Source organism: Polypterus senegalus, chromosome 1 (genome assembly GCF_016835505.1).
Source record: "Polypterus senegalus isolate Bchr_013 chromosome 1, ASM1683550v1, whole genome shotgun sequence".
NCBI lineage: Eukaryota > Metazoa > Chordata > Cladistia > Polypteriformes > Polypteridae > Polypterus > Polypterus senegalus.
The window spans coordinates 299915288-299930018 of NC_053154.1; the positions used below are offsets into that span (position 1 = coordinate 299915288).

The 14731-nt window shown below is 39.3% G+C and overlaps 1 protein-coding gene across 1 annotated transcript in view; it reads left to right on the forward strand.

Moving 5' to 3' along the window:
- LOC120514500 overlaps positions 1-13361 on the forward strand; it is a 39878-nt gene extending 26517 nt beyond the window's left edge. The window contains exons 6-9 of the mRNA XM_039734909.1: positions 950-1091; positions 5614-5750; positions 11059-11151; positions 13136-13361. Of these exons, the coding sequence (XP_039590843.1) occupies positions 950-1091; positions 5614-5750; positions 11059-11151; positions 13136-13231 (468 nt within the window). The 3' untranslated portion in view covers positions 13232-13361. The remainder of the gene's footprint in view (positions 1-949; positions 1092-5613; positions 5751-11058; positions 11152-13135) is intronic.
- The last annotated feature ends 1370 nt before the right edge of the window (positions 13362-14731 follow it).

Below are 14731 nucleotides of genomic sequence, written 5' to 3' on the forward strand. Positions count from 1 at the left end.
TATGACAGACTGTCTATAACAACCTATTTATATACTTAAGAAAGGAAACTCTCTCTCACATTTACAGAGTAGTTGTGTCTGTATTTCCTTGCATTTTAAATGACTGGGCCAGTGGCACACAGCACATTTTTGACTGGAACTGACATTGCATTCATATGTTTATTCATGTGGTAGTGGAGTTTTTAGAGATACATTTAGATGTGACACTTTCCAAAATCTTTTTGTTTATGTGTGCTACTGGTTAAAGATGCATGACAGGCAACAACAAGCTATTTGTTGCTTTGCTCATCTTTAAAAGAAGCAACAAAACGTTTGCCGTAAATTTATGTGTGAAAATAAAAAGAAGAGAAACTGGCATTAGTCTCAATAAAATATGATGCCAATATGGATTTTATAGCTTAGGTTATTATTTATTTATTTGATTGTGTTAATTAGTGTTTTTGAGTTGTGGGTAGTGGACAAAAAAAACAAGCTCATAAGTACTAGTGGCCAGAATGATAGTGACTTAGTTAACAGTACAGTACATTGAACTTTAGGACTATTTAGATGGGAAAAAAATCTAATATTTTTAAGTCCAATCAACTAGTGTAAAACTGGCTTGAGGTATTAACACAGGACCTGGTAAGTGTTATACAATCCCCATTTATCAGAAAGGGGGAAGTTTAATCCGAAGTAGACTACGAGTGCAGTAGAGCCTGTAGCCACTGAGTGGCAGCACTGCACCATGAGTCAAGGAAGCTCATTTGCTTGGGTCTTCTCTCCAGGATGTTTAACACTTTACTCTGGAACAGCTGTTATTAAAACACAGACTTTTGAAATAACAGCGCATTTATTTGGGTCTTCTTTCCCGGTTGTTTAATACTTTACTCTGGAACAAATTTAATCAAAACATAGACTTTGAAATAACAATGAGTTTGGATAAGAGTTCTTTCACTTGATCTTCTTCTAGGTGTCAGTGATATCTGAATGGAGGAAACCCTTGAAGAACTTTCTCTTTCTACAACCTAATCCCATGACCCTGCTGCCATATGGAGTTTTATATGACAGAAGTGGATTTATTTACTACCAGATGCAGGATCAGGAGATTAGAGGTATCAAGACTTGCTTTTGGAGTGTTTGCATGAAGCAAGGTTGCATCTTAATATTTAGTTTATAAATCAAATTTGTGACTGCAGCAACTTGATGAAAAGGTCATGACCAGACCAGAGAGCGATGTGTCCTTCAAATGGCACCCATAGGTTGTGCAAGTTTTGTTAACTGGCATTTGTAACTTATTCTGGTGTGAGTGCTTATTGATGAGTACATGAGTACCTGTTGCTGTGGATTGGTGTGCACTTCATTGTTGGTGCCTGCTTTACCCCTGATGCTGTTAAGCTAGAATAGGCTTATATCCCCTGCAGCCCATAACTGGTACATTTATATACCATATATAAATATGTTGTGTTCATTGTATGGATAGAAAGGAAAGAGTATCACACTAATGTGTGTTCCACCAAAAGAACACCTAAAAAGTATGGTTGTGGATGGGAAAAAAGCTTTGAATATGTGGTTTGGCCATAAGTAACCCCACAAGGGGTTTTGTAGCCACATCATGACCAGATGCAAATGAAGTCTGGAATTAGGAGAAAAGTTTGTAGCAAAGGCTCAACTCTAAGACGAAAAGAGGCAAAGGCTGAGAGAATAATACAAATAGGAAGACTGCCTGAGAGAGGAACTGAGAAATAAAGTAACTTTTGTGCAAGAGCAGTGACCAAGTGGATGAGCTCCACTATACCATATGCAGAGCACAACAGCTATTTAGGAAGGCCCAGAGAGGCCTTCAGGTTGTTATTTTGTTCCTTATTTCTAATATGTGTCTTTTTTATGTTACACTCATACATATATACATAAAAAAAAATCTGCCAACTTCTTGATATCCTCTATTAGTTTTCACATGGCACCAGTTGGTGTTGGGTAACTTTTACTTTAAACCGATTAAATAAGGTAAAAATAGCATTGTTCAAGGCAGCACAGTGGGTAGCACTGCTGCCTCTCAGTTAGGAGACTGGGTTTGCTTCCCGGGTCCTCCCTGCGTGGGTTTCCTCCGGGTACTCCGGTTTCCTCCCACAGTCCAAAGACAGGCAGGTTAGGTGCATCGGCGATTCTAAATTGTCCCTGGTGTGTGCTTGGTGTGCGCCCTGCCCAGGGTTTGTTTTCTGCCTTGCGTCCTATGTTAGCTGGGTTTGGCTCCAGCAGACCCCTGTGACCCTGTAGTTAGGATATAGCTGGTTGGATAATGGATGGATGGATAGCATTGTTCACAAAGGTGCTTTTTATTTAATAATAGATTTTTTTGAAGACCTGAACACATTCAGTGTTAAAATTTTGTAATAACAGAGGAAATCATGAAGGAGGCAAATACTGTACTTTCTTTACAATGATGTATATACTCTATGTACGATATAGTATATTATATGATATATGTATATACATCTACACACATACATGTATGCATATATCTACTATATAATAAAACACTAAGTTCTGAGGTTATGTCCTTTTCCTTGGAACAATATGATGGGTCAAAAGAGGAAGTGTGAGTTTTAGACACATGAGGAGGAGAAACAGCATAGCAGCATTGAAGGCACAATGAGAGAGTCAGCTTCAAAGACAGGATTTATATAAAAGTCGACAGGAAGTAAGAAAAGTGCCTCGAAAATAATGACAGAGTCTGAGAAGCAGGCTTCACAGGAACACACTTGAGAGAGGTTCAGACACATGCAAATACAGAGGAAAGGCGGTGAAGTTACACATAGGGCAAGAGATAGCAAATATTTTTTAATTATTCCATTACCTGCTTTGATAGGTAGAGTGGCTAGTATGTGTGTATACAAATATACAGTATATATATTCATAGGACTGAATCGCAGTCTGATTATTTGGATGGTTACCTACCAGCTAACACGTGGAAGCAAAGGTGCATACACCTGATGAGCCCCAATTAGGATGAAACACGTGTTGTATTTGGCAGCTACTGTACAGTGGATTTTATATATATATATATATATATATATATATATATATATATATATATATATATATATATATATATATATATACAGTATATATACACACACACAAAAAGTTTGCACTGTTCAAAGAAATTAGCCCTATAGGTCATTCAGCCATAACCTAACGCTCCAGAACTCTTACTCATAATGTTCAAATTTGGACTCATCAATGAATTTAAAACGCACATCACTGGGCAGGATCAATGTGGCAGCAGAACCATAGTATAAGGAGAGCTAATGACACATTGGGAGAACATGCACACTCTACATAGGCAGTGACCTTGAATTATGAGGCAGCAGCTAAGCATTGTCAGGCTATAGAGGTGCAGATATTGGAGTGAGGTGTAGATCAGGCAAGCTGTGTAGTGTTTTCTGTTAATATACAGTGGTGTGAAAAACTATTTGCCCCCTTCCTGATTTCTTATTCTTTTGCATGTTTGTCACACAAAATGTTTCTGATCATCAAACACATTTAACCATTAGTCAAATATAACACAAGTAAACACAAAATGCAGTTTTTAAATGATGGTTTTATTATTTAGGGAGAAAAAAAATCCAAACCTACATGGCCCTGTGTGAAAAAGTAATTGCCCCCTTGTTAAAAAATAACCTAACTGTGGTGTATCACACCTGAGTTCAATTTCAGTAGCCACCCCAGGCCTGATTACTGCCACACCTGTTTCAATCAAGAAATCACTTAAATAGGAGCTGCCTGACACAGAGAAGTAGACCAAAAGCACCTCAAAAGCTAGACATCATGCCAAGATCCAAAGAAATTCAGGAACAAATCTGAACAGAAGTAATTGAGATCTATCAGTCTGGTAAAGGTTATAAAGCCATTTCTAAAGCTTTGGGACTCCAGCAAACCACAGTGAGAGCCATTATCCACAAATGGCAAAACATGGAACAGTGGTGAACCTTCCCAGGAGTGGCCGGCCGACCAAAATTACCCCAAGAGCGCAGAGACGACTCATCCGAGAGGTCACAAAAGACCCCAGGACAACGTCTAAAGAACTGCAGGCCTCACTTGCCTCAATTAAGGTCAGTGTTCACGACTCCACCATAAGAAAGAGACTGGGCAAAACGGCCTGCATGGCAGATTCCAAGACGCAAACCACTGTTAAGCAAAAAGAACATTAGGGCTCGTCTCAATTTTGCTAAGAAACATCTCAATGATTGCCAAGACTTTTGGGAAAATACCTTGTGGACTGATGAGACAAAAGTTGAACTTTTGGAAGGCAAATGTCCTGTTACATCTGGCGTAAAAGGAACACAGCATTTCAGAAAAAGAACATCATACCAACAGTAAAATATGGTGGTGGTAGTGTGATAGTCTGGGGTTGTTTTCCTGCTTCAGGACCTGGAAGGCTTGCTGTGATAGATGGAACCATGAATTCTACTGTCTATCAAAAAATCCTGAAGGAGAATGTCCGGCCATCTGTTCGTCAACTCAAGCTGAAGCGATCTTGGGTGCTGCAACAGGACAATGACCCAAAACACACCAGCAAATCCACCTCTGAATGGCTGAAGAAAAACAAAATGAAGACTTTGGAGTGGCCTAGTCAAAGTCCTGACCTGAATCCAATTGAGATGCTATGGCATGACCTTAAAAAGGAGGTTCATGCTAGAAAACCCTCAAATAAAGCTGAATTACAACAATTCTGCAAAGATGAGTGGGCCAAAATTCCTCCAGAGCGCTGTAAAAGACTCATTGCAAGTTATCGCAAACACTTCATTGCAGTTATTGCTGCTAAGGGTGGCCCAACCAGTTATTAGGTTCAGGGGGCAATTACTTTTTCACACAGGGCCATGTAGGTTTGGATTTTTTTTTTCTCCCTAAATAATAAAAACCATCATTTAAAAACTGCATTTTGTGTTTACTTGTGTTATATTTGACTAATGGTTAAATGTGTTTGATGATCAGAAACATTTTGTGTGACAAACATGCAAAAGAATAAGAAATCAGGAAAGGGGCAAATAGTTTTTCACACCACTGTAGTGTATATACAGTATTTTAGTATATCTTTAGTATATCCTATGAGGCATTCTCTTGCCACTGGAGAGTGTCAACGTGTTCTATGTTGGTTGGACATACAAGCAATAATTTTTTGCATTCTGCCTATGTGACAATACTACTAATACTATTATCTGCTGTATTGTACACTTTCAGGTAAAGATCTCCTACTCACATTGTGGTATCAATGGCTGATAATGATAATGGTAGCCCCTCTATTATTTCTCCCTATGGTCCTGTGCTAAAAACAACCATTTCTCAAAAAAGACAAATTAATTACTAATTTCCTTAAGAGTGTTAAGTGCTGCTCATACATTAATGGTAGACAGGTCACATGATCTGCACTATTGAACAGCTTCCTGTTTCTACATTTGTTCGACACTTGTAATGAATCAGCAGACGTTAATAGTCAGTACTAAACAGTTGTTTTAAAGTTCTGAATAACAAGATGTTAATTACTTTGGTTTTCTTGTAGTAAAGTTAAAATGCTATTGCAATGACCTGCCATAGCTCTTATGATTTATCTGGAATTACTTTTCTTTTTCACAGGCTTTGAAACACGTTTTGACCACACTGTTTTGAAACGAGAAGACATCTTTAGGAAGTTCCTCCAGTTTCTTAAGTTCTGCAAACTAAATCACTTCCAGCCACATGATTTCAATACCTGTATGCTTCACACACCCCAGGTAGGCCAATGAGCTTCTTGGAAATGGTTTCATATTCAGGGATTTTTTTTTGTTTGTTTGTTTTTTATAACTTTAACAACCAGCTTTCATTGTGGTGATGTTTTCTGAAAAGTAATTAAAATTAGTATGATGCAATGGTTTTAAGCGTGATCTTGATGATACTCAGTGCACAGAGCATTGGCACATGGGATACAGTTGTAACATCTCTGCTCCAGGGACCTTTCAGTTTCAGTTTCCTAGTAAGGTCAGCTGCCTGTGTTATTTTCCCTGTATATTGTAGTTTATCTTAAAGACCTGTATTATAGGGCGGCACGGTGGCACAGTGGGTAGCGCTGTTGTCTCGCAGTAAGGAGACCTGGGTTTGCTTCCTGGGTCCTCCCTGTGTGGAGTTTGCATGTTCTCCCCGTGTGTGCTTGGGTTTCCTCCCACAGTCCAAAGACATGCAGGTTAGGTGCATTGACAACCCAAAATTGTCCCTAGTGTGTGCTTGGTGTGTGGGTGTGTATGCCGTGCGGTGGGCTGGCACCCTGCCCAGGGTTTGTTTCCTGCCTTGCGCCCTGTACTGGCTGGGATTGGCTTCAGCAGACCCCCGTGACCCTGTATTAGGATATAACGGGTTGGGTGATGACTGACTGACTGACTGACCTGTATTATATCAAAATTGGAAGGGAGCTTAGATGTGCACATGCGTGTTCCCTCTGATCGACTGGCATCTTGCCCTGGGTTGACTCTGGCACCTTGTGAACCTGTGGTGGGAAAAGTGGGTTCTGAGGACAGATTGATTGCGCAAGGTGTCTGAATACATACCCACGTAACTAATAAACAGTATTTCTTTGTATATGCAGGCTAGAAAGAAAATGTAACTGGTCTACAATCATTAACTCTCACACAGCAAGACATGACATTTACAACTTGTAAAGGCAGATTCTATGTCAATCATTTGCATGTCAGCTAATCACAGAATCAATGGGGTCTAAAAGTTAAAAGAGTCAGCTGGGAGCTTTATACCTAGCAGTAATCTGTTATAGGTGTTTTCTGCTTACGGAATTTTGAGAAAAATTTTCATAAAATGTAAACAGCCTGAAATTATTTTTCATTCATGTTTATACATATATTGTTACACACAAGGGCAGCATGGGGATACAGTGGTTGGTGCTGCTGCTTCACAGCTTCAGAGAACAGGATCCCATTTCTCAGGCAGGAATGCGTACATTCTTGCTTTGTCTGTGTGATTTTCTCCACATACTGTGGTTTGCACCAACTTTCAACTGTGCATATTAGGTTAATTAGTAACTTGGCTCCTACAGAGTGTCTGGAGGGGTGGCTGTGTGTGAAGTCTGATGGCTTGGTGCCCCATCTACCTCTGCTCATTGCCTTGTAACTAACTGTTTCCAGAATAGGTTTTGCCCACCATGAACTTGAATTTGTTTTTTTGATATAAGTAGATGGACAGAGAAACAGACAGGTGACAACACTGTCAAAGTGCAGGCTTCAAGGTTACACTTGCTAAATGCAAGTAGAATCATTGAACAGAAAATATAGCAAAAGTTCAAAAATTTTAAAAACACTGGCACAGAGGTGCTGTGCGGTTGTCCTGTTTAAATAATGAGGAGCTTCTGTTGCCTGCAGTGTGATAAGCAAAAGAAAGCAGGAAGTTTGGTCACAGAAAACATGCACATAAGAAGTCTTAACACAGCCATTCTGAACATGGAGCTCAAATGTAAATCATAACTGAAGAACATGGCGCAATAATAGGAAACGTGTAGTCATAGACAAACTGAAGATAGTAGAGATAAAGTTGATGTGGTGTCATCATTAAAGACAAATAGCACGTGGAAGGTGAGGCACTACACCAGGGTTGCACACACTTTTTCGGCTTGCGACTACTTTTAAAATGACCAGATCGAAATGATCTACCTACATTAAAAATTATTTTTTATATATATATATATATATATATATATATATATATATATATATATATATATATATATATATATATACTCAAAAAAGAAACGCCCTTTTTCAGGACTGTGTATTTCAACAATAATGTTTTAGAAATCCAAATAACTTTACAGATCTTCATTGTAAAGGGTTTAAACAATGTTTTCCATGCATGTTCAATTAACCATAATCAATTAATTAACATGCACCTGTGGAATGGTCCTTAAGACCTTAACAGCTTACAGAAAGTAGACATTTAAGGTCACAGTTCTAAAAACGCAGGACACTAAAGAGAGTCTACCGACTGTGAAAAACACCCAAAGAAAGATGCCCAGGGTCCCTGCTCATCTGCGTGAACGTGCATTAGGCATGCTGCAGGGAGGCATGAGGACTGCTGATGTGGCTAGGGCAATAAACTGCCATGTCCGCACTGTGAGACGCCTAAGACAGCGCTACAGGGAGACAGGAAGGACAGCTGATCATCCTCGCAGTGGAAGAGCCCGGATCTCAATCCCATTGAGCACGCCTGGGACCTGTTGGATCGCAGGGTGAGGGCTAGGGCCATTCCCCCCAGAAATGTCCAGGAACTTGCAGGTGCCTTGGTGGAAGAGTAGGGTAACATCTCACAGCAAGAACTGACAAATCTGGTCCAGTCCATGAGGAGGAGATGCACTGCAGTACTTCAAGCAGCTGGTGGCCACACCAGATACTGACTGGTACTTTTGATTTTGAGCCTCCTTCATTCAGGGACACATTGTGAAACATTTTTAGTTTATGTCCTATGGTGTTGACTCTTTTAGTGTTCATACAAATATTTACACATTAAGTTTACTGAAAGTAAAAACAGTTGAAAGTCAGAGGACGTTTCTTTTTTGCTGAGTATATATATATATATATATATATATATATATATATATATATATATATATATATATATATAAAATATACAGAGTATAATTTATACATAAAATATATGTTGTTGCACCATGCATAACTGAATAACCTTTATCTATACTAATAAAAGGCAAAGCCCTCACTCACTCACTCACTCACTCACTCATCACTAATTCTCCAACTTCCCGTGTAGGTAGAAGGCTGAAATTTGGCAGGCTTATTCCTTACAGCTTACTTACAAAAGTTGGGCAGGTTTCATTTCGAAATTCTACGATAAGGGTCATAACTGGAAGCTATTTTTCCCCCATATAATGTAATGGAGTCTTGAGTTGGAGATGGCCGCGGGGGGCGGAGTTTCGTGTGACATCATCACGCCTCCTACGTAAGCACGTAGAGAACAAGGAAGAACTCCAAACAGCGATCAGCACAAAACGCCATTTCACAATTGAGAAGGCAGAAAAACATTATGAAGCAAATGATGCATACAAGCATATTCATAAGTACAGCTACTGCGGAAACAAAGCATGGCGTGAACCGTAAGTTTATATTAAATTAAGTTCATAGACAGGCTGCCACTAGCGCTTGTAATTTAGTGCCTGCCCATATAAGGCCGTCCATCAGCGGCAATCCAATACAAACACTGCCGGTAAATATTCACGGGTGAAGGACTGTGCTTATGCAGAGGAAGATGAGATGGTCAGGGTGGTGTTTGGCACAAACTCATTGAAACTGCGAGAGAAACTTTTAAATGCCGGGTCTTAGCTGACATTACACGAGATGGCACCAGTACAGCTGGGAACCTTCGATGCAAGAACACCAAGCGGCTCACGTGAACTGACGAGTGCACAGACAAAAGCAACAGTTCCAAAGAGTGCTGAACAAAAACCGAATTACACAATTGAGAAGGCAGCAAAAAAATATGAAGCATCTTATACATACAATCATATTCATAAGTGCAGCTACTGCGGAAACAAAGCACACGGTGGAAAAAGTGAATGTCCTGCTAAAGGAAGACAGTGTAAAAAAAACCCGTGCATGCAGTTTGTCACATCACAGATAAAAAGGAAGACGAGCTGTTTATTGATGCAGTACTTTGGGTACTTTTCCCTTTGTGAGTTCCAGAACTGTCCAAGTGACTCACCCGGAACGATGCTTCAGTGTGTCTGCCTTTGCTTTTGAATTCAGCCGAGTGAAAAATGACGGCTCTCCGATTAACTGCGATTTTAGTTCCCTTTCCTTTCTCTTTCTCAGATCGCTTTTCGGAAGGAAGTCAGTTTGGTAGTTTTTATGGAAAGTGCCTTTCCACATTTTCCTTCTTTGGAATAGCAACGATAGATTGACAGATCAGACAAACGCACTTCGATTGTAACATTGTGAGAGAAAAAAATCCTTTTCCAATTCCACATCCAGCCCATAACCAACATTTTTTTTTAAAATCCTTTCTTTAGTCGTTATAAATTGGAAGGCTAACTAGATCACTTAGATAGCTGGAGTTTTGCAGTAGCTCACGCGTTTGATCGTGCATGCGGGATGACCAGTGTGTTAGAAGAAAAGAGATCTCAGACTGGCTGCCCTGTATGTCAATCAAGTGGCAAATAACATAGGGAGGATATATGATAGACTAACGTTTAAAAAAATTTTTTGAATGCATCGCCAACTACCTGCAATACCTTTCCGATCTACTGGTCGATCGCGATCGACGTTATGGGCCCCCCTGCACTACACTAACTGCAGTGGCCATGTCTGAGGGCATTATTGGTGTGCTTCATATTAGCAACGAGTGGGGCAAATATCAGGGTAGAAGAGGAACTGGACAGAGATGAGTTTGGAAAGTAAACCGGTCTTTTAGCATACAAATGACCCTAAGATACAGCTTAAGCAACAAGGTAGAAACTTAAAAAAAAGGGTCAGAGTCCTTAAGTGACTCATCAGGGCTCTAAATTTAATAAACAGTGAATCTTTGGAATTATTTGATGATCATTAGCACTTTTTTAATGTGGCATGAAAGGACACAATTCTGAACGGGAGATTTGGGCAAAGGAAGGAGTACAGCCTTCGCACAGTCCTAGTTATGGCCAGAATTGAGCAAAACAGAGTCCTGGGCTCTGAACATTTAACCAACTCTTTTTTCCAGATCTTTTTTTCATTTGTATATTACTATGTGTAAATAAAAGCAAAAAGGCATTTGGTTTGCTTTATTTTGAATTCAAGCTGTTAGGCACAAGATATAGTAATTTTAACAGTACTTAGGCATTTTAAAGGCACTATATATAGGTTTCAAAGTTGAAGAATTTTATTCACATTCTTCTGCTAATGTAAAATGATAAATAAAACTCAAAAATGCAAAATGGATATTCCAAAGAAGAGAAATCAAAGAAAAAGTATAGGACATACATTGCTAGGGAAAATGGTGGAGTGATATGATAATTCAAGGAGCCAATCTATTTAACCAGATCATCTTAATTTGCAGGAAATTTATTTTGACCCCACAAGTCTTGGAACCCTGGAGGATCTTGGCTCTTTTAAGAAGGCTCTGAAAGTTGCAATCAAACAAGCTCTGGAGGTACTACAACTATTTTGTACTTTTACTTCTTACAAGGATGAGTCACAATGATGTTGAAGAGTAAAATTATCTAGAAGGTGGCATGTTGGTACAGCAGGTACAGGTGCTGCCTCCCGATACTTGCACCCCATTTGTATTTGTGTCTACGGCATGCTCTATGGATTTCATTTCAGGATTTTGGTCTGAATTGGCCTGCCGTGATTACGTAGATGAATGTACCCTGTGATTTACCATTGTCTTAAACATTCTTGGAAACGTAGGCCACCAGTCACTGTAAAACTGACTAAGAAAAAGGGAGTAAAGAAGAACAGAAAAAGGTAGCCATGTTTATGATTTTCAAGCAATTCCTACCTTATGCTGTGCCCATTCATTACATTAATTTAGTTTACCATTCCTACTGGGTTTAGTGCTTCGTGTTTAAAGGAGTTTGTGTATTGGTTTATTATACTCATAAGTAAATCCATTTCATGTATTTGTTCAATTCCCCGAACTGCACACCTAAATCAGTGATTAGCTGTGCCAGCATTGCTAAAGTGGAAATTTAACAAACAAACTGGTGGTGTATGTGATGGTAACAACAAATACTTTGAGGATAGGCTGGGAAATGGCTACGCTAGCACAAAGCTCCTTGAGCACAGGAAAGGTGCTATATAAATAAAATGTATTAATTATTATTAATACTTTGTCAGTCATGAAGTCATACTTTTGCATCAATGACATCTATAGTCAACACCACACCAAACTTGATTTTCAAGATGTGGTGTTCAAGCCATCATAAGGAAATGTGGGCAAGGTGAAGACAGACTTAGCAGTGAAAAACCAGAAAAGCCGTCTGCATCTGATGATCGAGTCATCTGGCACCAAAGTATACATTTTAACCTTGTAAAAGAGTCAAAAGAGATTTTGATTTGATTTGATTTGATTTGAGAGCAATGATCTAGTGTTTGGACATGCAAATAAATACTGCAAACATAGCTAGCTTTAAAAATCCTTTTCTTTGGTGGCCAGAGATTGTTAAACAATACTGTATATACATATATTCATATATATTCATATTAAATCTTGTGATTTTTTGATATTTGGCTTGATTAAGATAATCTTTTGTATGTCAGACTGGCTTGTAATTCATTCACTGTAATTAATGAACACAATAAAAACTATTTTAAAAGTAATTGGTTGAAAGGTGTTACTAATGATAATGATGAATTAAAATGACATAGGAATAAAAGTGTAGTCAGTCATTGGACTATAACATTGTTTCTTTTTTTAAATACGCACAAGAAAGCGGGCAATTGCTGTTATGTTAAGAATATGTGAATAAATATGATGTTGAAGTGATGAACTACTGAACTGGAAAACAAAACGAATCATTTAGGGCACTGGATGCCCAGCAGATCAGTAAATGAGCAGCTCTTGAATCACCGCCTCAGTACTGTGCTCTTGTCAACAGATCAGACATGACACCAAGATGGCTTTCCCCAGCATAGATTTGCAGTCAATGCTAAAAACAGCATGTTGTTTTATTCTCCTTCACCACTAGCCTTTTATGTTCGTCAGATATCTGCCTTTTTTAACCATGTAACATCACGGGGGAAAAAAAAATTGTTGTTACTCGATGTAATAGATTAATGAATCAATTAGTGAAAATATCTCAAATCATTAACTCAACTGAACAAATTTAGAATGACTTTGGATACTCAGAATACTCATTTCTGCCCTGCGGAAGAATTGTGTGAAAACGTCCTGACAAACAAGGAGTGCAACCAGAATGTAAAGAGGAGCCTGATGTCAAGGGTTGGGAGCACAGTGGAAAACCATTTTAGCATTTTACATGCCATCTTTTACATGCTTGTGCACTCATTTGTGTCATTTGTGAGGTTTAGACCATAATTAAGTTCAAACCGTGTCAGAATCAGAGCCTTGCTTTAAATAAAAAAAATGTAGGATTCATTTGCGACTTTCTTTGCTTACCATGTTTTTGCAGGAGGAGCCCGAGGTGGCGAAGCAGGTCTTTGACTGGCTGTGGTGCCACTTGGAAGACGACAGAGACTGGCTTGAGGGAGTGGGATTAAGAGAGTGATGCCCAAAGTATCTGCAGTGAGAAAATACAAAGACTTTTAACCTAAAAAACAGCCTTATGCTCTTTTTAAATATTTAATGTAGTACTAGGGAGTTGTACCATGTTAGCCATTATGAATGTAGTGAAAAGTCAAGCAAAATGACACCTTTTATTGGCTAACTAAAAAGATTACCATATGCAAGATTTCAAGGCAACTCGGACCCCTTCTTCAGGCAAAATGTAATCCAGAAGGGTCCCGAGTTGCCTCGAAATCTTGCATATGGTAATCTTTTTAGTTAGCCGATAAAAGGTGTTGTTTAGCTTGACTTTCCACTAAATATTTAATAAAATGTTTTAACCTAAAAAAACAGCCTCATTGCCTTTCAACTTAATTAAAATCTTAAATAAAAGGTTTTAAAGGTTCTTTTAAAGTCATTTTTTCATTTCCTACCAGATCTTATCAGTCCTTCAATGCCATTTTAATTATTTGTTACTCTAATCAGCCTACCTGCTAGCAGAGCAGTATGTTTGTTTCTCTGTTTGGGCTGACCGTTTGCATGCTGACTTTTTCACTGGATACCTGGTCCTGGATGGCATGTTGGCGCAGTGGGTAGCACTGCTGCCTTGCAGTTAGGAGACCCGGGTTCACTTCCCAGGTCCTCCCTGTGTGGAGTTTGCATGTTCTCCCCATGTCTACGTGGGTTTCCTCCCAAAGACATGCAGGTTAGGTGCATTGCCGATTCAAGATTGTCCCTGGTGTGTGCTTGGTGTGTGTGTGTGTGCCCTGCGGTGGGCTGGCGCCCTGCCCGGCGTTTGTTTCCTGCCTTGTGCCCTGTGCTGGCTGGGATTGGCTCCAGCAGACCCCCATGACCCTGTAGTTAGGATATAGCGGGTTGGTTAATGGATGGATGGATACCTGTTCCAACCTTGTTCCATTCCAGAAAGAAAATTTAATACTGCAATAAAAACAAACGGCTGAAATGACTGGAGGTCGTCAATTTGACCCAACTTACTTGTTTTTTTATAATAATTAAGTTTTCCCAACATATCATGTATCTGGTTCTTAAATGCAGTTAAGGTTATTTCTAACATACATTTTTTACAGATATTTCCTTGGCGTTACAAAGTACTTGTTGGAATTCTGCCTTAAATCCATTCGTGCTGTCCACACTACAGCAGAGGTCCTCAAACCTCCTCATGTTAACCGATTTTTTTCAAACACCTCAGCTAGATAAAGTTCCATAATAAGAGAACAGCTCTGCAGCACCCAATGCCTCAAGGAAAAAGCAGTGAGTGTACATACAGAACGTATATATTCATATATTCATACATTAGTTATTAAGAGTCGGAAATACGCTCAGGTGTAAAGAGAATACTTGAACCTAAAACACGAGTGCAAAGGTCAGAAACATAATGTTGTGGCAGATTGCTGGGGTCCTTACCTGGCCGGAATGCCTGGAAGGACCAGAAGAGGGCATGTATAGCTTTCAGGCCACGAGAGGGCAACCGCCCTGGATTAAG